General features: G+C 37.9%; 1 protein-coding gene across 2 annotated transcripts; it reads right to left on the minus strand.

Moving 5' to 3' along the window:
- Positions 1-4,329: 4,329 nt before the first annotated feature.
- LOC145802073 (calmodulin-binding receptor-like cytoplasmic kinase 1) lies at positions 4,330-9,683 on the minus strand. 2 transcript variants are annotated; one of them, XM_082894466.1, is made up of 7 exons: positions 9,452-9,683; positions 8,331-8,441; positions 7,708-7,797; positions 7,302-7,572; positions 6,713-6,800; positions 6,209-6,346; positions 4,330-4,629 (listed from the first exon to the last, which is right to left on the minus strand). In XM_082894466.1, exons 2-4 carry the CDS (start codon positions 8,374-8,376, stop codon positions 7,394-7,396), a joined length of 315 nt encoding a protein of 104 aa, XP_082750592.1. In that variant the 5' UTR covers positions 8,377-8,441; positions 9,452-9,683; the 3' UTR covers positions 4,330-4,629; positions 6,209-6,346; positions 6,713-6,800; positions 7,302-7,393. The 2 variants fall into 2 exon arrangements, with proteins under 2 accessions (XP_082750592.1, XP_082750593.1); XM_082894467.1 differs by lacking the exon at positions 8,331-8,441 and having other exon boundaries at positions 4,350-4,629; positions 9,452-9,680.
- Positions 9,684-25,134: the final 15,451 nt, after the last annotated feature.

Here is a 25,134-nt window from a genome sequence, read left to right on the forward strand (position 1 = left end):
ACTTCACATTTTTCCCCATACAAATAGTGCCGCCAGATTTTCAAAGCAAAAACAACTGCGGCCAGTTCTAAATCATGTGACGGGTAGTTCTTCTCATGTGGCCTCAACTGTCAAGAGGCGTAGGCAATTACCCTTCCGTTCTGCATTAGCACACAACCCAAACCTTTATAAGATGCATCATTGAAAATTACAAAGTTTTCCGTACCTGTGGCCAATGTCAACACTGGTGTAGTGGTCAGTCTTGTCTTTAGTTCATAAAAGGTAGATATTCTTTCGTTATTCCATTCAAATGGTTGCCCTTTGTGTGTCAGTTGGGTAAGAGGTACAGCTATTCTTGAAAATTCTTTCACAAATCTCCTGTAATAACCGGCTAAGCTCATGAAGCTGCGGACTTCTGTCACATTTGTCGGTGTAGGCCAATTCGCAATTGCCTCTATTTTCTATGGGTCCACTGAAATTCTTTCCTTGTTGATCACATGCCCTAAAAAGATAACTTCATGTAACCAAAATTTACATTTCTTTAGTTTGGCAAATAATTTCTTTTCTATAAGTGTTTGCAGGACAGTTCTCAAATGATATTCATGTTCAAGTCTATTCTTGGAGTATATCAAAATGTCATCAATAAAAACCATAACAAATTTGTCGAGGAAGATTTAAAAATTCGGTTCATTAAGTCCATAAACGCTGCCGGAGCATTAGTCACTCTAAATGGCATAACAAGAAATTCAAAATGACCATACCTCGTTCTGAATGCGGTTTTCTCAACATCTTCTGCCTTTACTTTCAACTGGTGGTACCCGGATCTCAAATCAATTTTGGAAAACACTTGTGGTCCATGCAACTGGTCAAACAGGTCATCAATATGAAGTAGGGGATATTTATTCTTTATTGTTATCTTGTTCAATTCCCGATAGTCGATACACAAATGCAAGGTTCCATCTTTCTTTTTCACAAACAACACTGGTGCACCCCATGGTGAAGTGTTGGGTCGGATAAACCGTTTGTCAAGCAGGTCTTGCAACTCTTCTTTTAGTTCTTTCATTTCAACAGTAGCCATTCTGTAAGGAGTTTTAGAAATAGGCTGGGTGCCTGGCATAATTTCAATCGTAAACTCTATCTCCCTGTCCACCAATTCCCTTGGTAATTCATTTGGAAACACATCTGGAAATTCGCTAACTATATGGATACTACTCAATTCAATATTCCCATATTGTTTTGACAACACAGAACACAAATAACCCTGACACCCTTTCCTAATTAATTTACATGCCCTCATTGCAGATATTAAATAAGGTGGAGGTACTACCCTGTTATCCACATACACAATTTCTTCCTGTTCTGGTGGTCTAAACACAACCTGTTTTGTTACACAATCAATGGTGGCACAATATTTAGTTAACCAATCCACGCCCAGAATTATATCGAAGTGCCTAAAGTTCAAGGGCAACAAATCCACATACAAAATAGCATTCCCAATTCGTATGTCACAAAAACGATATACAGATTCACATAATACAGATTCCCCAGATGGAGCAGACACACATAGTAGATATGGCAATAATTCTAGAGGTCTACTCAGTCTAGATGCAAATGCACATGTTGCAAAAGAGTGCGTTGATTCGGAGTCAAATAACACAAAAGCATCCTGATTACACATAGAAATAGTACCTGAGACAACTACGTTAGCATTCCGTGTATCGCCCGGAACAAGCGCAAAAACTCTCCCTTGCCTCATGGTATCCCCGGTGGTAGTCGATTTCATAGTATTTCTCGGCTTCGGTATTGATGCAGTTGAGCTAGCAGCTAGCTTCCCACTGTTCTGGTTACAATCTCTGGCCATATGCCCTTATTTACCACATTTAAAACAAGCTCCTGACACACGGTAACAAACCCCACGATGCCTTTTACTACAAATATTACACATTGGGGATGTATCTCGGGAAGGATTTGAAATACTTGAGGAGCCCGTATTCTGCTTTTTCAAAAATTTCTTCTTCAAAAAGAAGCCTTATCTCTTATTGCCTTTCCAGTCTGTTTTTGGTTTAGTTTGTCTAGCTATGTTAGCTTCTGATATTATGGCCCGGTATAGCACCCCAATATAGGTTTCCAGCTTCAGGACATTTACCCTTTGTAGAATGTCACTTCAAAGCCCACCTTCAAAATGCCTCGCTTTCTTATAATCAGTATCAATCACATGTGGTGCAAACCTGGCCAATTCAGTGGATTTGGCCTCATACTCAGCCACTGTCATGTTGCCTTGTTTAAGTTCCATGAACTCCGATACTTTCCTGTCACGGACACATTGCGGAAAGTATTTATCATAGAAAACTTCTAGGAATTTCGCCCAGTCAACATCTTTATGATTTTCACGCATTAACATCCACCATCTTCTTGCTTCGTCTTCTAGCATAAAGGTGGCTAGAAGCACTTTCTGTGTCTCCGAACAAGGGAACACCTCAAATAGCTTTTCGATGCCGAGGACCCATGCTTCGGCTTTCAACGGATCTAATCTCCCATGGAACTGGGGTGGCTTCATTTTCTTAAATTCTTTAGTGAGAGCTATTATTCGGTCATCATTCTAATTATCTAGCACGGGTGGTGCCGGAGGTGGAGGTTGTGGTTGCTGCCACTGTTCTTGTTGCCTCAATGTCTCTGCCATTTCCTAAATCAATCTTTCCATCCTATCCATTCTGGCAGTAGAGGACTCGTCTATCTCATCACCTCTTGTTCTCACCATCTGATTAGACTTGCATTATACTTTATACAAAAGAATCACAGGTATGCATCTACTAAAGAGCATACATATTCAAATAATTTGCAATGCAAGCAAATCACAAACTTATAACACATAATCGTTCATATTGAAACATTTAAGCGTATTCTTGATGCTTTCAAATTCATACTTATCACATGAATGCATCCTAGATCTTTTCTAGACGTTTATTGCTCATTTGGACAAGTGTGTGAGTTATTAACTCGTGGTCTGATACCACTCTGTCATGACCCGAACCCGCCCCTATGGGTTAAGGACATAACCGACCAGTAATCAAGGGATTACCTACAGCCTCAAACCAATTCAGTCATAACTCATCAGAGTAAAGGGGCCAAACGGAAACAACTTACAAATTGTCCATAGAGTTGTGCTTACATGGCACATCATAACAGTCCATATACATACATGTTAATAACTCATGTCAAAATAAATAATAACATAAATTCTATACATACAGGATCATTAAGTCTAAGTCAGCCGATCAAAACTATATACAACCGTAAATTAACGTTCTTGTCGACATGACAAAATGTAACAAGTAGGCACTACAACAAGTTGGGCCTTGAGTGACGAAATTTTTTTGTCTTCAAAGAGCTAATTTCGTCACTATAGATATTTGTGAGGAAATATTTTCGTCACCGGTTTCGTCATTGAATGTTTGTCACTAAAAACCAACGTGACGAAAAATAATTTCGTCACCAATGAAATTACTTCAGTGACGAAATTTTTTGTCACCAATAAAACAACATTTTGTCGCCAAAAATTCTCATTTTCGTCACCAAATAGTTTTTCAATACCATATTTATAACTTTAGTTGACGAATAAATTTGTCACGCATGTTGATCATTGATGAGGAAATAATTTCGTCACAATAAGATGTAAAGATGACGAAATTTTTCGTCTTCAAAAGTCATAATTTTGTCACCAATAAAACAATATTTTGTCGCCAAAAATTCTCATTTTCGTCACCAAATAGTTATTCAGTACCATATTTATAACTTTAGTTGACGAATAAATTTGTCACACATGTTGATCATTGATGAGGAAATAATTTCGTCACAATAAGATGTAAAGGTGACGAAATTTTTCGTCTTCAAAAGTCATAATTTTGTCACCAATAAAACAACATTTTGTCGCCAAAAATTCTCATTTTCGTCACCAAATAGTTATTCAGTACCATATTTATAACTTTAGTTGACGAATAAATTTGTCACACATGTTGATCATTGATGAGGAAATAATTTCGTCACAGTAAGATGTAAAGGTGACGAAATTTTTCGTCTCCAAAAGTCATACATGGATCACGAAATATATTTCATCACAAATATATATATACATGACGAAATTTTTAGTCACCAAACAACAAAATCAATGAAATGTTTCATATATAAATTACAATAAATTGTCACAAAAAATGTTTATTAGCGACGAATAGTCACTTTGTCATAATAACAAGTACAAATGACGAAAAAAATTTGTCACTGAACTTGTTCCATATTTTGTATTTCAATTTAAATTATTATTTCACAAATATCCCTACTCATATCCCAATAGCCTTTTAAATGTACTAAGAAATCTACTAGCTATTATACACCACTCCACAAAATAATTCACTAAACAATTTATATCATAAATGAAAATATATCCATCAAACAAATTTAATAATAATCCATTAAGTACAATAAAAAAAACCATCATAACAAATTCCAAAATGAACTAACGTGGAGTCTACCAAAAAAATAACACTCAACTAGGTTTAAAACTAGAACTAAGTATCAGTTCAGGAAAAAAAATTCAACACTTTGATCTTGATTTGCAAGTATATATGCTTCTAATAAACGTCATCAAAAACCAATCTGCAAAGAAAATAAACAAGGAAAACATTAATATATTATGAATTACATCTAAACTCATATATAAGTAATTTTATTTTATAAACCAATTTAGTAGAAATGCATATAGCAATCCAAAACTTCAAAGAGTTGAGGTGATCCTTGATGATAAAGTAACACAGATAACAGAAGATGCCAAAAGATTGCAGGAATACCATATATCACTATCATTAATGCCAGAATATATTTAATAGCTTGAAAATATAATGTAGCATTGAGATACATTTGATTCATGACAATGGGTCGATGACTTCTTCAATGAGGTAAATTTGATCCGTGGAATTCAACACAAGAACCTTGTAAGACTTTTGGGTTGTACCATTGAAGGTCCAGACCGCCGTGTTTATGAATTTGTACCCAACAAAAACCTTAATCAAATCTTCTTTGATAAGGAATCATTGTGATTTTTAATTTTTTATTTATAAACATGCTCATGTTTTTTTGGCTCTTACTTTGGTTTTTAATTTTGGCTGCTTTTGGCTAAAGATAAAATACTAAATTATTTAAATTTTTTTCTTATTTTCATCATTTTGCAATAAAATGGGAGCAATACACATTTTTACATTTCTTCATATATTTAGAAGAACCCATGTATCATTAGATTTGCGTAATTGAAGTTAATTGTGTAACTTGCATTACTACACAAATTAAAGGATCATTGAATTCACTCAAAATTGCAATTACAGATGTATTCATGTAATCATATCACATAACAAACCACGCAAACATGCTTTCCAAAAAACTAGGCAAACATACTTATATGTTTTAAGAGTGTCCAAAAAACTCTTAACTAATACTGCTTTTACCATCAACTTGTCTATATGAGATTAATCCTACTCCCTGATGGAGTTTCACATTACTATGACCCAAAACTTGTAACTTTTTTTTTTTTTTTTTTTTGTGGTGTGGCTATATTATAATTGACAAAAGCATATAAAGCAAAATCTGAGATATCATTGCACCTTCTTTCAATTGTATCTTTAAGTGGCGACACTCTTTTATTCCATGCAGATAAGAACAAGACTCAAATTCTAAGCTGGAAGTAGCAGTTCGACATCATATTGGGAATGGCAAAGGGGCTTGCATATCTCTATAAAGGTTCTTAAGTGAAAATTATCCACAGAGACATCAAAAGCTAGATTAGAGAGACATCAAAAGCTGGGTTACAAAGACATCAATAGCTAGCAAATAATAGCTCTATCTATGTAAATACAAATTGTGTACACAATGAATCTAGCTTAACAACCAGAAGGTTCTTTCTACATGGCAAGGTCCTATTAATCACATCACTAACTTAGAGTAACTCCAACATTGCCTAGAAAAAATACACAAAAAAGTAAACACATAGTTTTGTCTCTACTTTGGTTAGTGTGTATTTTCACTAGGGTCATACTAAGTAAGAAGTAACTAATGAATCTATTTTCATTAAATACATCTTGAAACTTGTTAAATCTTAGTTATTAATTAGTCAAACTACTGTGCTTTAATTAGTATATACTAACCAACATGAGAAAAATAAAAAGATAAAACAAGCGAGACTTACCAAAAAGGCAATCTACGAGTTCATGGGATACCTCCTCCTCTAACTTTGTCTTTTTGTGCTTGAATTTCATGTTTTTGTGTTGGAATTTCTTCTTTTTCTGATTGAATTTCCTCATTTTGCTCTTGTATTTCAAGAGAGCTGGCAGAAAAGGAAAACTATATCAATTTTTCACAAAATAGCCAGGAACTGAAGTGTTATGACTAGCATCAATCTGAACACAATAGAAAGCTGCTTAGGAAAGTACAAAAGAAGGGGGGGAAAATCATTGAAGCGTGAGAAAATTTACAACTTATTCAAGAACTCAGCAAAAAAATCACAGAAACTACAACATTCACTAACTATGATAGATAAATGACTCCCAATCTAAGAACTTAAGCCATTCTTGTTAACTGATCGACCTTGATGTCCTGTACATAATCTACTAATACTAAGCATTTCGATGTTTAAATTTTTGACCTTTTCACTACTGTCCAGTACCACTGAGACATGATAAAATAATCATACCTGGAGATGGAATGCAACCAATAATACTATGGATAAGGAGTTCATTGTTCGAATTGTTAATATCCTGTGCTTTTGCCCAAGCTTTCATCTGCAATGGATAAAAACACATTGGCATTAATTAGATGTCACTAAACAAGACTTGTGAGAAAATATTTTGGTGTCAAGTTTATGAATTTTGTTCTCCATCCCTCTTGAAATAGAGCTACATACAGAGCACCTTAAGAGTTTTCTCACAAATAAACTTAATGAGAACATCTTTGACCCTCTTCTATATGAGCATCTATTGGATATTTGGTGCATGTACCTACTCTCTCTCCCTCTCTCTCTGTCTCTCTCCCTCTCTCTTTATTTTTGTACCCAACATAGCAGTGCAGCTATCTCCTATTCAGAATCCACTCAATTCCTAGGTAACCGCCCTGCATCTGATCCATATGCAGAGGAACTATCACTATCGGAATCTGTAAGTAGTGTATGAGATTCAATTAATAAATGTATTTCACAATCAAACAGAAACCCTTAAAGGGCAGTCGAATTACAGTGAATATAGATATACAAATACTGCATAATAACTAAAACAGATAACATTTACCACTTAAGGAAGAACCAGAGTCACTGCTAGAACTGCTGGAACTACTTGATCCACTAACATTAATCCTCTTATTTCCCGAACTCTCAACTGTTTTAGATTCTTTTGGTGCCTGCAATGGCTGGAGCTAGGTTCTGCAATGATATTAAGGCGAATAAGCCATACGGATCTTCAACAGCTAATCGTGCAAATCCAAAGTCAGCTACTTTGGCTCGGAGTTTCTCTGTGATGAGGATGTTTGATGCTTTTATGTCTCTGTGGATTATTGGAAGATCTGTAACATAACTGATCAAAACTCAGCATTTTCAATGTTTTTTTTGTTTTCCCTTTAGTTTGATCATCTTAATGAAAAGGATAACTTTTTTTTTTCCCATATTAGCAGTAGTTGATTCAAAAAAGTGTGCCATACCCATGTACATGTGCAGATATGTAACTGTGTGGGCGACATCAATTGCAATGTCCAGACGTTCTGAAATTTCAAGCTCATTTCCTCGTGTACCTGCATCAAAAAATTACTATCCCAATCTTAACTTTCCCAAATGAACTTTTGAGCAAATACTTTGAGCCTGTGCTCTATATGCTAATCTTAAAAATGTTCAGTGATTTTAATTTTTTTTTACTGGAGAAAGTTTGATCTTCTATATAAGAATGATTCTGACACATAGATTCAAGTCAACAATTCTGAGAATAGGAATTGAAAACAATAAAAGAATTAAATCTTCTTCCTCTCTCTCTCTCTCTAGAAATCTAACATTTGCAGGGTTTTGTCTAAACATTTTATGGAGAAAGGAAAGACAATTTAGTTCTAAATGTTCGTGATGATTATCTAATTTAGTCAGATATGTAGAGCTCTTGTACCATATGGAACTAGAGAAGCTCAGTCAGAAATCTATATATATTTTTGGCAACTGAGCTGGCAATTTTTTATACTGTAACGGTACTGATAGTTATACAGTTATACTTTATTTCCTAATTTATACTGACAAATACAATCACATATTCAAATGTTGGTAAATATGTTGCTCGACTTACCATCAGGCACAGTGTTATCCAATGCAAGTACCTCGGAATAAGCCATACGGATACTGGAATTCTGAATATTAGTGTCTCAATTGAAAACTATGTTCCCGATAGTGTTTACACCTAACATAGCAAAAGAGCTTTAAAAAAAATAAAAATAAAAAATAAAAAACTAACTGAATGAGAATGTGGCTAAATCAATTACATGTCTACAATCTTGGGAAAAAAATACCCTCCGACTCTCATTATGATCTAAAATCTGCAGTAAAAAAGGTTCTCTTTGAACAAAAGACAATGAAAGAAAATGAAAATGACATGCTTCTGGAAAAATGAGGACAACTTGTCTGATATTAAAGATTGGGATGAACTGTCTCAGCCATGTAGAACTTTGTGGTTGTAATTGTTATTGCTTTGTCCATGTAGTAATGGCCATTTTATTAATGAAAAAGATGATGGCAAAAGTATAGATGCAAGGAGCAACACCCATTCTGATTATTTGGACTCTACAATGGCAGTGAATCTGGAAACAGAACCAGAACCAGATTCAGCTCCAAAGAAAAGGGGTAGGAAACCTGTATATATATATACAGGTATATACATATAGATTTTGTGCTACATCAGTTGAAAATCAAAGTAAACGCCATGAAAAAAAGGCCTCTTAAGATGGGAAAAAAAAAAAAAACCATCAAAAAATCAAACCCAAATATTAAAAATTGAAAGCCCTCAAAATTCAAGCATCTACCTATAAATTAAATGACTAATTACTATTCTAACAATTAGCAAAACCTGATAAAGCCCTTTTGTTTACCAGTCACAAGAAGCTAAGTACCAATTCAATTAGATAGCAAATCAATCAAAACCCATCAAAATTAACCAAAACCCATTAAAATTAAACAACCAAAACCACAAAATTCAACAAAGCCACCTGACGATTAAGCGTGGTAGGGTCATGCCTGGACCAGAACACATCAAGCAAGGTCTCATAGCTACACTCCTTGGGATCATACTGAACCCTAACGACCTCCGAGTGGTTCGTAGTCCCCGAACACACGTCGTTGTAAGAGGGGTCGTGAATAGCCAGAGAACAAGAGAGAACGAGAGAGAGAGAGAGAGAAACAAGAGAGAGAACTCACCAATCTGGAGAATTGTGTTAAGCGCCAACGAGATCGCCGGAGAACGATAGAACTCACCACGCTGGAACTCTGATCTGGAGTGGGAGTTAGAGAGAGTGAGAAATCAAATGAGCAGTATGTGAAGTGGAAGTGAGAAATCCCAAGCTGTGTCAAAACATATGGAGAAATGAGCAGTATCCATTTCCCGACCCATTCCCCGATGGATAATTAAAATGAGTTCTAGAGTTTTTTTTTTTTTGAAGTTTCTTAGAGTGGTGCATTGTGTGGTTGAGATTTAATGACAAGTCACATTAATTTTTTAACATTAAATCTCAACCACACAATACACCACTTTAGAAAACTTTAGGAAAAAAAACATTCTAGAGGATCCTTGGTGAATTAAAATTAGATCACCGACTGACCTGATGGATTGAAAAATAGGGAAACCCACGTATTTCGGGTAGGGTATCCATGGGTAGCCATTGGGTATGGTTTTTGTTGCCATTCCTAGGGTTCCTCTTTTTTATTATCGCCAAATTTCAAAGTTCCTCCCTTCAAGATTGGTTAGTGATAAAATAATTTTGTCATTAAAAATTTTAAAATATTAAAATTATTGACCATAAAAATATATTTTTCATTAAATAGTTTTAAAATATTTAAAATTATTTTTTTTAAAAAAATATTTAAAATTATTGATGACAAAAATATATTCCTCACTGATAATTTTGTAATTGGTGACAACTTTTTTTCTTACTAAGAATCTCAAAATTTTGACGCAACCCAAAAAAAATTAGAAGGGAAATCTTTGGTGACGAAATTTAATTTTTCTTCACCTAAAAATAAGTATTTATTAAATTCCGTTACCTATTATTTTTACTTTTTATTATATGTGACAAAATTTTATAATTCGTCATGGATTATTCTTATTTAGTGACGAAATATTTTTTTCACTACTTTTCGTCACCATAGGTTTAGAGAGTTAATTAACTTGTGTTTTTGTTTTGAGAGAGAGAGAGAGAGAGAGAGAGAGGGGAGAGAAAAATTGATAAACAAAAATAAAAGGAGGAAAAAAGTTAGTAGTCTATTTTTTCTATTACCACCCAATATGTTAAAATTTTTCCTCCAAAATTGGTGACATAATAATTTCCTCACTAAAATGTCTCAAAATATTAAAAATTATTAGTGACAAAAATATATTTCTCACCAAATGGTCTTAAAACATTTAAAATCAAGTTTCTCAAAAAAAATATATATACACAAAATTATTGGTGACGAAAATGTATTCCTCGCTAATAATTTTATAATTTGTGACAAATTTTTTTCTCACCAAAAGTCTAAAATTTTGGCGCCACTCAAAAAATATTAGCGGGAAAACCTTCAGTGACGAAACTTAATTTTTCCTCACCTAAAAAGAAGTATTTGTTGACAAAAATAAATTTTGTCACCTATTATTTTTATTTTTTTATTATACGTGACAAAATTTTATAATTCGTCACAGATTATTCTTATTTAGTGACAAAATTTATTTTCTTCACTACTTTTTGTCACCATACCAATACAGAGAATAAGAGAAAGAGACACTAGAAAAAGAGCAAAGAGAAATCACGTACCAAATCACCGAGTGAAGAAGATGTGGCGATTACCGACAAGGCTACTAGTGGCGGCGACGATCGGCAAGGCTAATAGAGGCGACAATGGTGATCGGCGTGGTGGAGGAGCAAGAGGTAAGACAAATAAATACTCTATTTTGAGAGAGAGAGAGAGAGAGATAGAGATGATAAACAGAAAAGGGGTAAAAAAAAATTAATACCCTATGTTTTTTTTAATTGCCCCTCAATATATCAAAAATTTCCCACCAAAATTGGTGACAATATTATTTCCTCACTAAAAGATATCAAAAATATTAAAATGTTTTGGTGACGAAAATATATTCCTCACAAATAATTTTATAATTAGTGACAATTTTTTTTCTCACAAAAGTCCCAAAATTTTGGCGCCACCAAAAAAAAGTAGCGGGAAAATTTTTGGTGACGAAACTTAATTTTTCCTCACTTAAAATGAAGTATTTATTGACGAAAATAAATTTTGTCACCTATCATTTTCATTTTTTTATTATATGTGACAAAATTTATAAATTCCTCACGAATTATTTTTATTTAGTGACGAATCTGATTTTCTTCACTAGTTTTCGTCACCATAGGTTACTTTTGTTGTAGTGAGGAAAAGGACGAGAACAAGTCTCGTGTGTGAGACGCATGGGTTGACTTTTCAAAATCTTGACTATTTCACACAAACTTCACTGTGGTTGGGATTGGACCTCCCTTGGCTCACCTACAAACATATGAATGAGCGTGAGCGAAAGCCCAGTGAATAATATCAAATAAAGAAGATACACAAACGGTATTTAGAACAACGTGCTTCAAACGGCCTTAGGCCCAATTCATGTTTCTATCTAGCATATATATATAAATATAGGTCAAGTGACTACGGTTCCAAACACATCAAATGGCCTCAAGCCCGATTCATTCATATCATATGGCGTTCGGCCCATTCATTCATGTCATGCGGCCTTCGGCCCATTCATTCTTTCATATGGCCTTCGGCCTTTCATTATTTCATACGGCCTTTGGCCCATTCATTCATTCATTCATTCATTCATTCATGTCAAACGGCCTTTGGCCCATTCATTCTTTCGTTCATGTCAAACGGCCTTCGGCCCATTCATTCATGTGTCAGACTATCATTTGTATCATACAGCCTTTGGCCCAATCATCCATATCCAACGGTTTTCGGCCCAATCAATTATGTCAAACGGCCTTTGGCCCCAATCACATGGCATAACAAATATTTGTCCCCAATTCAATGTAACAAACTTACAAGACTTGTATGAAAATAAGCAGTTGGACAAATAACATACTTTAGATATCTTTGTTAAGATATTACTCACAACGCTCTGCCGGTGGATTCACCCTTGAGCTTGACCCTACACATTACATAACACATATGGGTCACAAACGATTCAATCCGTTCTTAATTCATACATCCCTCTTAGGCTTCTTTCTTATCCTTTTAATTCGTTCATAATGCTCAATGCATGCCTAAGAGTACTTAGAAGTGGAAGAGAACGGAAAACAAAACACAGAACATCTTTACAAAATTTTTGAAATAGGGGTCCCCGCTCGAGCGTGGACTTTCCCGCTTGAGCAGACCCATTAGGTCTGCAAAAGTACTGGTTGCCTCATTTTTACGCTCGAGCGTGAAGTCGAGTGCTCGAGCTGAAAGTCTCACTACATGGCTCCCCGCTCGAGCGGACATCCATGTCTGCAAAACTTCTGGGAGCTCATATTTCCCGCTCGAGCGGCGCTTTCCCCGCTCGAGCGGGCATGCCAAATTCTGGAAAATCTAGAATTGTTCTACAAGTCCAAACTCGACCTCCAAAGGTCCAAAACTCATAATTTTGGTTTCAAAACATGCAAATACCATATATATCATAAGTATACAAGCAAGATGAGGTCAATTGCTCAAAATCATGGCCCAATTCTTCAAAATTAATCAACATTCCTTTAGTGCAATTAAGGCTCATGCATTCAACCCACATATAAGCTTTATATCTTCCATAATCAAACATGCATGTCAATTTTTTACCTCAATTCCATTTCAAATAGCACCAATGATGCTTATAACTATGAAACTCAACAAAACCATGCTTGCATGTATGCTTCAATGCTCAATCTTTCATAATTCACAAATTACATGCTAGATTATGTAATTTTCATAGGAATTCTCTATATGCATGCACATATGGACTTCAATCTCAACTTAATCAACTCAACTCATGATCTAACCCACCAATTAATCTTCAATTCACAAAATCACAACTCAAACTCATGAGTTAAGGGTTGATTACTCACCTAGGAGTTTTAATCTTCCAAACTTATGCTTAATTCTTGAGTTGGTCTCCAAATTATTCAAGCTTCAAGATCAAAACTGCAATTTCCTTCACCCTCTCTCTCTCTCTCTGGCCGACCCTCTCTCACTCTAAGGTGTGAAATCTGATTTTTGAGCTCCAAACAACAAAATGAGAGTGTAATTGGCCCTTTATATAAGTCCCTCTAATCACATTTCTTTAGTATTAAATAATTGAGCACCATTTCATTAATTTAATCTATTTAATTTGATCCGAATGAATTTTCAATTAAATTTCACTGTAGCCTCTAAAAATTAGGCCAATCACAATGGCGTAGTTAATTTCAGTTTCTGTGGCCGATAGGGCCTTCAATTTAAATTCCAAAGCAAATAATCAAACAGATATTCCTACGGTGAACAGATAGAAATTCAAAACCATATATATTCATATAGATGGCACACCAAATCATATCCAACACATAATCAGAATCATAATTAACATTAATTAACATAATACGGAACAGGGTTGTCACACATTTGCTGACAAATCCTGCACTTTTGCCTATATACCCTTGATAGAAGTTGCTAGTCTCTGGGTTGAGGTTGCTTGAGACCCTCTTTGAGCTCTAGAAGGTGGTCTTGGCTTGGTTTATTGGCCAAATTGTGTCTTGGCTTCAAGAGGTGTAACACTCTCTCTTTATACTTGCTTTGTACACTTGCTTTGCCATCCTTGTCAGTCGTTTTGAGGCTGATTTTGAACTGTAAAAAGCTCTATTTTTATGGCTTAAAAGTGTTGGTTTGAGGCCATTTTCAATTAAGGGGTGGTTCACCCTTCTTGCTTCTTAGTTTGTAAAGTTTTTGTGCCTTTGTTTGCCACTTTCAAACCACCTTTTTTGGGCCTTTTAACCACTGAATTTCAGAGGTTTTCAGTGGCAAAAAACTCATTTTGAAGTCCAAAATTGGAGGGGTTAGCATCATCTCCTTGTGTCTTGTTTGCATGCCTAGTTAGCCTTATGTATTAGCTTAATGTTTTAGCTTTTCATGGCTCAAGTCCAGCTTGTTTTACACTCTATTTTGAATTGTTTTTCCACTGTTTTGGCTGTTTGGTACCTTTTAAGTCTTGTTTTGCATAGTTGTAGTATAAGTCCTTTTACTAGCTTGGTGTTTTAAGGCTTTAACCACCATTGGTTTGAGTTGATTGCATATTTTAGAGCTTTTTCTCATCTAATTTCAGCACTTATAATCTCTGCAATGTCCCTCATTTCTTCACTTTTTCATTTGCTTTGAGGGTTGTTTCAACCTTAGGGTTGTTTAAGCTTGAGATTGAGGCTCATGCTTAATGGTTTAATCCTCCTTTGAGGGTTCATTACCAACGGCATGAAGCTTCTCTCATGCCTTAAACTATCCCTTGGTTGACACTTCTCTCATCTTAGAAGACGCTCACCAATGGACAAATTGATTAACGAATGGTTTGGTAACTAAAATGTGTTAACAAAATTGGCAAGTAAAAGAGGCAAGATAAGCATTCTTTTGTGTTGCATTGCATGTGTTCAAAAAGGACGTTAATTTGAACACAATGAAAATGGGATATTTCATACTCAAAAGTAATGAAATGTGCCATTTTCCTAGGTCTCCATTGCCCTTGATCATGCATGATAGGATGATGATCATTTGAGTCTTGTTTTTGCATTTATTAAACTTGCACAATTGGTTTCACAAGCCATCATGCAATGAATTTGCCTGATTGATGGTTTATGAACCAAATTTTGTCCCTCCTTTGATTTTCCCATGAAAATGAGAGGCAAAGTGTGCAAACAACCCTTGAGAAATACACTGTTTTGCTCTGTTTGTTCTCTGATGCAGCAAGGAAGTCCAAGTTATCAGTGGCCGACAGCCACCACCAGTAGCTGACCGGCCACCATTGGTAGCCGACCGGCCCCTTGTCGACCATCAGTGAAATTTGCACAGTGTGTTGGTAAGGTGGAGCAGAGGTATTCTAGAGATGGGCAGAATTGCCAGTGTTCAAATGTGCAAAGTGAGGCATGCAGTAGCAAAACGGTGGCTTTTCGGGTAGAAATCGAGCACATGCATGAGCCTCCCTTGCATTTCAAGCTTATTTAACTTTTAAATATCTAGCTTAAATACATGTTGTAATTAATTAGTTAATTTAACCAGTTATTCGATTTTGTTTTGTAATTGGTTAACCAGAATACTTAATTAATTTGAGTCTTGTAATAATTAGTTAGCTTAATTAGTGTAGCTAGTTAGCTTTCATTCATTCAGACCTTCATTCACGAGGGTGTAATGTTATAATAAATGTGCATGTGTGTGTGTATATTTTCCAACCGCACGTCTTTCTCCCTTTTATTTAATCACTTTCGATGGTTAGATTAGGGACATGTTTCAAATTAGCATACTTTATGCTTGCATCCATTCATTTGTATTGCATGCACCGAGGCTCGACGCATCATTCAAACTGCATTGCCATTTCAACACTTCTTTGAATACGTGTTTAATTACATGTTGTTCAAATCGATCCATATGCTATATTAGCAGCCGAGCCTATTAATTTCATTCTTCGCATGCGTTGCATTAGACATCTTATATAGTTAGGATTATACATCTTTCTAACTAGTTTCAGTTTTAGCTTGGAGTACTAGGTGAGTTTTTATGCTTTAGCATACTTGCATAATTGTGAATGTTGCCATGTTTAGCATGCTTTCCATGAGGCTATGTGCTTAAATGCTAAACTGCATGAATGCATGTGGATAAAGGCTTGTTGTTTGAATTAGAACGATTCAACAAATGTGCGTTTTAAGCCCACTTTGTTGAGTGGCAAATCATGTTTTAAGCCCACTATGTTTGGTGGCAAATCCGTAAACTTTAAGCCCACTTGAGGTGGCAAATTCAAACCATTTTCGCAAATAAACATGAGTTAAATTGTTCCAATTTGAGCTAACTAGTCTATACTTGCTTGTGTGCATCACGTAGTAAAGCTAGGTTAATAATCGAAACTAGAGCATGTAATGTTTATAAAAAATCATATCATGATTAGTAGAGGTCAATCTTTGATCGGGCGAGCAGGGGTGCTCAATTCATGACCTCCCCCCTCGTACCTAAGTTCCCGAGCCGAGGTAACTTTGGTGATGACGGACACGTGGCCTTTGGCACGAGTCATGGGTTTCCTAAATTTTCCCAAAATAAAATATTTAGGTAGCGACTCTGTATCTAGCAAAGCAGTCCAATTTTGGCATTTTTAATCCTAAAATCAATTTTTGAAAACGATTTGGCTGATTTGGACTCTTTGGTGTTTATCAGTTTCACATTGCGCTTGTGAGATTAGATTCAGAACCACGGGAATCCGAACTGTAGGGTCTTCTTTCAAACCTTTCGAAAGGGGGCACGAAAAAGTTGGGCTACAGTTTATGGAAACTCTATTGGGGACTTAGAGAACTTGACTCGAACTCACGATATGTTATTTTATCTACACTTATGTGTTTCTTTGCATTTGCATTTGCTATTCCTAAATGGTTTGCCGGAGGCTTGCTTAGAAAAGCTTGCCAAAAGGCTGACCAGTCGCGGGCTCTGCCACAATTGGAACACAACCCTTGGATCTGGACTACCGTTGTACCGTTTGATCCTCCTTTCACTTCTCGGTGTTAGGTGCAAGAGGTATATTAGGTAGTCTTGTTGAGGTACCCTTTTTGACCAATCGGCCTAGTTGTATATTGAAAACCATAGAGACTGTTCCAAACTAGGACAAGTTGCTTACCCAAATACAAGATTGTGTGAAGCCACTTGTTGTGCATAGTGAAACCCTAGCTCCTGACGAAACTAGGACAGGGTAACCTTATCCCCTCATAGGGGTGTTCTGGTTCTCACTTAACTAGTATGTGCTTTACAGTGAAATTGTATAGGGATGTGCATATCAGTTGCCAAGTTAGTATCTGTTTTGGGGCAAAATTCAGTAGAGAGCGCAGTCACTCAGCTATGATCATATCCGTTCTAGTGAAATTGGGCTGAGATGTTGTCTGTCCTAGAACCATAGCTTCATAAGGCTCCAATATCCCCTAGGTACTCTGGACTTGTGTCGATAGACTTTGTCAGGTCGGAAATTGTTCAGAAGCAACCTGTGTTTACTTCACTCCCACCGATTACATGACGAAGGAGGTTCAGGCAGAATTCACCAGTGCAGTTTTTACAACAATCACCCCTCAGTTCACCCGGGTCTAGTCTGGTCTGGGAACAGTTGTCTGCATTCAGCTCAGCACGAGATCAATCATCCATTCCTATGGCTCAGTATCCCCCCAATCGGTGTGGAAGAACTAATACAGCACTTGCAATAGATAGTCGGGGCACTGCAGCAGGATATAGTCCATCAGGCTGAAGTCACGACTCGTCAGGCCGAAGTGATAACTCGACTATAACAACAATAGCCACAGTCGGCCGTGGCTTTTGTATCTTATGCACCTCCTACGAGTAACCCGACACCCGGAGCCACTGCCCATACTGCTAATGTCCAAGTGACTCAGGGCAATCTAGTGAAGCCAATCCTAACACAAGCCTCTAAAGCTCCTGTCTATCAAATATAAGCTCCATTTGAATTTGAGGTTGACCTAACTACACTTAAGGTTAATAAACTGGAGAAGTTATTCAAACGAACACAAGGAGCGAACTCTATCCCGGATTTAGGGGACGGGTATACTGAATCTGTAGTTACCTTACCGAAGCGGTTTAAAATGCCGCATATTGACCGCTTCGACGGCTCTGGAGACCCAATGGTGCACCTCAACCTATTTTCTGATATCCTGAGGCCAATGGGTTTGACCCCAGCCCAGAAGTTGTCTCTCTTCAGCCGAACCATGTCTAGGATAGCCACAATCTGGTATGCGAAATTGGAGGACTCTGTGAAACAGAACTGGGAAGAGATGGCTGAGGCCTTTATTACTCAATACTCTTACAACACACAGATCGAGGTCACAATTCGTGATCTCAAAGCCACCCGCCAAGAGCTAAATGAGGGTTTCTCAAAGTTTGTGACAAGATGGAGAGTGAAGGCCTTGATGATGACTACAAGGCCTTTCAAAAAGATCAAATCAAGATGATTTTTTAGAATCTGCATGGCAAGTTCCAGCAGAAGATGATCGTTCTACCTCAGTTTGCCTTTCTAGAGCTTCATGAAATGGGGGTTCAAATCGAGGATGCCATCAGACAAGGGGTCTTTGTGGAAGATAATAAGCCTTTGAAGAAGAATGTTCTTCACAATTCCAATGCTGCTACTAATGGTAACACAGCTACGACATGCTCAGAAGTAAACACGATCACCACTCTCCTCAATGGCCAAAAACCAACCATTTCAAATTAGCCCCATGCCCGAAATTTCCATCCTCTTTACATGAGTCTCTCAAGCTTTGAAAATGTTGCTAGAAAAAGGGTACCTAGACCTCCTAAAACCCCGACCCCTTCCAAATCCTCTTTCACCAAGATAAGACCCAGCTAAATACTGTGTTTATCATCAGCAGTACGGTCATGATACAAATCGTTGTATCCACCTCCGTCATAAGATTCAGGATCTTATTGACGAAGAGATCATGGCTCCACCAAAAGGACCTCAGGCCACCACTAACCCATTTCCTCCACACCTCAATCTAATCCATACACTGCCATCTACCTATAACCCCAGCATATACATCACCCCGGCCTATTTAGCCAAGCCTGAGGTGCTCATTCCAAAAAGCATGGACTTGTGTATGATGGATGCACTGAACCCCAATCATCTCAAACCTACAAACCCACTACTTTTGAGCTAATAAGCATGATTGAAGATCTTCAAAGAATTGTGGCAGATCTAGCCTTTGGGATATTGGCTGCCGTCATCGACCACGTCACATACCAGGAATTTCATATCAAAAGGCTCCGTAATCACGGGACGGGCTGCATTGGAAGAAGGCCAATCCCTTAGCAAAGTGGAGGCAAATGGAAAGAACAAGGTAGGGGCATGCATTGGTCCCTATGAACATCTTCAGTGGGCTGTTGAGGGTTTGAAAGTCGAAGGACTGAACAAACAGCAAGTGCTCGTAGTTGTTGCAAAGACTGTGGATGACACTTTTGCCATTCAGGATGAGAGCATTCTGAATCAAGGGGTAAGCCGGGAAACGAGATGTCATACTAGAAACGCCCCTTTCAGTTCCAACCCTACACCCATAAGAGATCATCAAACCCAATCAACACCTGCCAAGCCCTCTGTCAAGCCTGTCAGAACTGGTAACCGCACCTTCAATCCCCTCTACATGACCTTGTCTAAAGCTCTCCAAATCCTTATAGGACAAGGCCATCTCAAACCCCTTGAGCCTCGGCCTCTCCCGGATCCCTTTCCTGCCAGGCGTAATGTTGCCAAGTACTGTGTCTTCCATCAACAAACTGGTCATGACACTGATGGTTGTTATCGTCTTCGCTATGAAGTTCAAGATCTGATTGACAACGAGGTCATCTTCGCACCAGGTCCTACAAAGTCTATTGGTACTGGATCAATGAACTTGGAGGATAATGTGATTATGTGATCGGGAGATGAACCACCTGCTAATGGCGCTCATTTTACTCCAGATGTGGTGGATGGCACACACTGTTTTGAGCAATTTAAAAATGCTATTTATTGTACTTTTTGACTTAGGTATTGGGTCAGTCTTGTTGTGTGTTTTAAGTTAGTCTTGTTGTATCGAGTCTGTCTTGTTGTGCCGGAGTCAGGTGATTTTGAGCGTGTTAACTCAGGCATCACTTGTTTGTTTTGTGTTTGTCTTTTACACTCTTTCTTTTGAGTCTGTTTCTGCCTTTTGAACCAGTTGAGCCAGAAGTTCTGAATGAGATGGCAGTAATTGACCAAAATTGTGCCTTTTCTGTGCCTTGAAATCATTGTATTGACCTAAGTTTTTAAAAAAACTTTTCTAACACTGTGGTGAAAACAAAGAGGAAGGAATTCCTCAGGATTTGCAAAAATTTGATCAACTGAGAGGAAGAGAGGCGTGTTAAGCCCTTAATGAATGAGATCATGTTTGTTAATGTGAGTACTGAGAGGGATCCTAGCTTAGTCCAGATTGGTTTTACATTGTCTTCAGAAGAGCACGAGCGACTAGTCGCCCTATTAAAAGATTTCAAAAAATATTTTGCGTGGTTCTATGAAGACAGGCCTGGAATTAATCTTGGGATTGTACAACATAGGGTCAATCTCAGCCTCAAGACTCGACCCCTTTGCTTTCAAACTTTGATTCAGATTGTTCAATGATCAATCACAATATGAGGTTTGCATGGTCGGATTGGAAGCAACCCTTGAACTAGGGGCTAGAAGGTCAGATGTGATCAAAGGAAACTTGCAAAGTTGGATAAAAAGCATCCCATGAACTAGGCGCAAAAAAGGTCAAATGTGCTCGAAGATTCAAAGATGGGTCATTTCGCCAACCAATGAAGACCGGCAAGAAAGCCAAATCCCAAAATCTGAGAGAAGAGAAATTATTACTGAAGGACAATCGAGTTCCTATCCACAACACTAGGGACAAATTCAGACCCGATTGGATGGACTCCTACATCATTAGCGAACAGCAGCCATTCTACTGGATTCAGATGGCTTCGAGATCTCAAAACCGATCAACATGGACAAGTTAAACTTTTCAATCCTTGAGAGGCTCGTTGGGTCGAAAACCTAGAAGGGCGACCCAGGCAAAAGTTAGAGCAAGAAAAGAAAGAAAAAAAACAAAAATGAAAAAATGGAAATGAAGAAAAAAGAAAAAAAAAAGAACAAAGCACAAAGAACAAAGAACAAAGAAAAATGAAAAATAGCTCGCAAGGTTGAAAACCTAGAAGGGCGGCTTTGGCAAAAGTTAGAGCACAAAAGGAGAGTGTCAACACCCAAGAGAAACTCAACCCGAAACTACGTACATCCTGATTCCCATCTTTGGGATACGTAGGCAACTTTATTTTGAAGTTCGGCCCCAACCATTTTCAGCTTGCTGGTCTCATCCATGTTAATTGGCTAATCCTTGTTCAACTCGGCTATCTTATCCATGTGCAAATTGGCTCGTCTTCGTTCAAATTCGGTTGTCCTATTCCGTTACAAGATTCAGCTGCAAGATAAATCAAGTTCAGATCTGAGATTGTGCATCTCGAGAGTAAATTCCGTGTTGGTTGAGCAATGGCCATTTGCAAAAACAGTTTTGAAGATTTTAAGTGAGGTTCACTAGTTTTCTCAAAAATTATTCTATTTTTTCAAAACTGGACCATATCTTGGACCCAAAAAAGGAAAATTTTCAGTGCTCACAACCTGATTTACAAGATTTCAAATCAGAAAGTCGAACAAGCATGTTAATCAAACTCTCATGTTGGTCAAAATTGTTTTAGCAAAAGCCAAAAACAAAAAACGGTCAAAATAATGAACTAGAGGCACAATTGAGTCAGGGTTTTTGTATTTTTCCTATTATCAATGTACTCGCCAGAAAGGGCACAGTTGAAGTTAGTAGTAAGGGGCCAAGCACTTTCTCATCCTCCAAACAGTGAGGTATCAAGCCAAGTACGAAGCACGAACTAGAACAGAGCAGGATCTTCCACTCCCTTATCTGGATAGGTCTGATCACATCCAAACTGGCCAAGGTCATCGTCAACCGATGTCAGTTGCAAATCTGATGCACATCCAGTCACGTCACAACCTCTCTGTAGGAGAAGCTCACTAGTTGTGAACGAAATAAGGAGAATTTAACAGAATACCAAGGGCAAGAGCCCCCAACTTCCTGCTTATCCATCAATGACTCAAGGGAGGGCTAAAAAATAAGAGAGATTAAAGAATAGAGAGATGTGCGCTGAGAGGAAAAGTAAGGAAAGGGCTTTTAAGAGAAAATAGAGATTGATTGCCAAAGTGATGTGAGAATCACAAATAAGAAAGGGTGGGAAACAATACCTGGAGAAGTAGGCTCCCCATGAACCGAAAGGTCTCTCACCATTGTAACACATCCAAGTGTTGTGTTTGATGTTTTTGTTTGTCTCGATTCTTGTTTTGAGTCATTTTGAGTGTAAATGTTTGTGTTTAGGTTGTTTTACTTTGTTTTTCCTTTGTTGAGTCATTTTGACTGCAGTCAGTCATAGGCTCAATACCTGATTAAGAACTCATTCTCGGTTTTAATTGCAAAAATAAATCGTTTTGTGCTCAGAGTTTCGTGTCATTCCCAATAGGATGTACAAAATAGAATTCCTTCTTTCATAAACTGCAAGTTCCAACCTCCATCAATAGAGGGAGCTTTAGAACAAGGACCTATCTGAAGCTACATGGGTTCTAGACTGCAAAGCAAAAGAAGAGAGGGAAAATTGGAGCATCTGAGTTTGTTTCAACTTTAGAAAATTTCGAGTTTGCATTTTAGATACACCTTTTCGGGCCTTGCCAATACTCCGAAGTATGAGTGTACCTCTACCTCAAGCTCAAGCCTGCTTCAAGCTAGAATGGCGATCAGAAGTGCTCTCCCTAAGTACCATTCCCTGCCAAAGGTGTCTTAGTTGTGTTTGCAATGAGTTCCTAGGAGACCAACTGCGACGTTGGAAACGAGAGTTTGAATGGCGATGCCTAGAACACAAAGGTTTGGAATTTCCGAGACTAAAGTTTGGTTTAAATACCCAGGGGTGTATCCTCAGCTTGAAATCTGTATGGCAGCCCCATAGATTGAGAGAGCATGCATACGCCTCAATTCTGGATACTAAACCAACCTAGTATGTCACCCCGTTGGAAAATAGGGAAAGTTGTGAATATGATCAGGAAGAAAAGCGGCATCCATGGCTTCTACACGAAGAACCCTTGTCAGCATTTGAGGGCCTTTGAAGTGTGAGTTGAAGGTAAGAGTTCGAAGAACACAAGGGAGATATCCCTGTCAAGGTAGAGCAGTTCATCGCCACTCGCACCATGAGGTGCTTTCTAAAGTGCCGCTTTGCTCGTTTATTGCATTCCCTAAACAGCATGCACTACATTGCTTGTAACATGTATCATATCATCGCACTTATTGCATTTATTTGCATCTTGTGTTATCTTGTATCATTTATCCTTTTATGCTGAGCAGCGTTTAGGATCGTTGTCCCCCGGGACTTTTCTTCAGACCTCTTCTCACGATTTCGACGTGGTTAGAGTGTCCCTTTTCTCACACGATTTCAACGTGTTTAGAATTTATCTCAGGATGCGTGGAACGCGCTCCTGACGGCTTTTCTCAGGACCTCTTCTCACGATTTCAGCGTGGTTAGAGTGTTCATTTCCTCACACGATTTCAGCGTGTTTGGAATTTATCTCAGGATGCATGGAACGCGCTCCTGACTGCTTTTCTTTGGACCTCTTCTCACGATTTTAGCATGGTTAGAGTGTCCCTTTCCTCACACAATTTCAGTGTGTTTGGAATTTATCTCAAGATGCGTGGAACGCGCTCCTGACAGCTTTTCTTTGGACCCCTTCTCACGATTTCAACGTGGTTAGAGTGTCCCCTTTCCTCACACGATTTCAGCGTGTTTGGAATTTATCTCAGGATGCGTGGAACACGCTCCTGACGGATTTTCTTTGGACCTTTTCTCACAATTTTAGCGTGGTTAGAGTGTCCCTTTCCTCACATGATTCCAACGTGTTTGCAATTTATCTCAGGATGCGTGGAACGCGCTCCTGACTTCTTTTCTTTGGACCTCTTCTCACGATTTTAGCATGGTTAGAGTGTCCCTTTCCTCACACGATTTTAGCATGTTTGGAATTTATCGCAGGATGCGTAGAATGCGCTCTTGATGGCTTTTTTTTGGACCTCTTCTCACAATTTCAGCGTGGTTAGAGTGTCCATTTCCTCACATGATTTTAACGTGTTTGGAATTTATCTCAAGATGCGTGGAATGTGCTCCTGACGGCTTTTTTTTGGACCTTTTCTCACGATTTCAGTGTGGTTAGAGTGTCCCTTTCCTCATACGATTTCAGCGTGTTTGGAGTTTATCTCAGGATGCGTGGAATGCGCCCCTAAAGGTTTTTCGTAGGACCTCTTCTCACGATTTCAGCGTGGTTAGAGTGTTCCTTTCCTCACATGATTTTAGCGTGTTTCGAATTTATTTCAAGACGCGTGGAACGCGCCCCTGATTGGTTTTTCTAAGGACCACTTCTCATGGTTTCAGTGTGGTTAGAGTGTTCCTTTCCTCACATGATTTTAGCGTGTTTGGAATTTATCTCAGGACCCGTGAACTGCGACCCTGGACGTGTTTCATCTTAGGACGCGTGAAGTGTGAACTTGAGCAGCTGTTCTCCTCTTCTCACGATTTTAGCGTGATTAGAGTATCTCAAGACGCGTGATGCGTGAGCCTAGGCGTGTTTTATCTCGAGAAACATGAAACACGACTCCGAGTGGTTTTCGATTCTTAGTTTACCCTGAGTGGGGTTTTCTTTCCTCATCCTATGTTTTGGTGTGGTTGGAGTTTGTTTTACAGCTTTTTCCTTGAAAGCTTGAAGCTGCTCATTCATATGTTGTTATTTTGCTTATTGCATCTGTTAATGTTTATTGCATTATCTCGCATGATCATAAGGTTTTTCATAATACCCAGCTTCGCGTAGCGTGTGAGTCCAACTTTCAAACTGCTTTGCATCGTGCAGATGATTTGTATCATGCCCCTGGACTACACTGGTTTGATTCCTTGCAAAGGGATATGTAGGCAGCCTATGGGCACAACCGTTTTGGTCTTGCCTATTTGTTTGTCTAAGTCTTCGGCCTTGTCAAAAATGGGTCATCCCTAGGCTTTGGCATTCACTTCCATCATTT

The sequence above is a fragment of the Camellia sinensis genome, chromosome 11, assembly GCF_055761805.1.
Source record: "Camellia sinensis isolate YWXY chromosome 11, ASM5576180v1, whole genome shotgun sequence".
NCBI classification, from domain to species: Eukaryota; Viridiplantae; Streptophyta; class Magnoliopsida; order Ericales; family Theaceae; genus Camellia; species Camellia sinensis.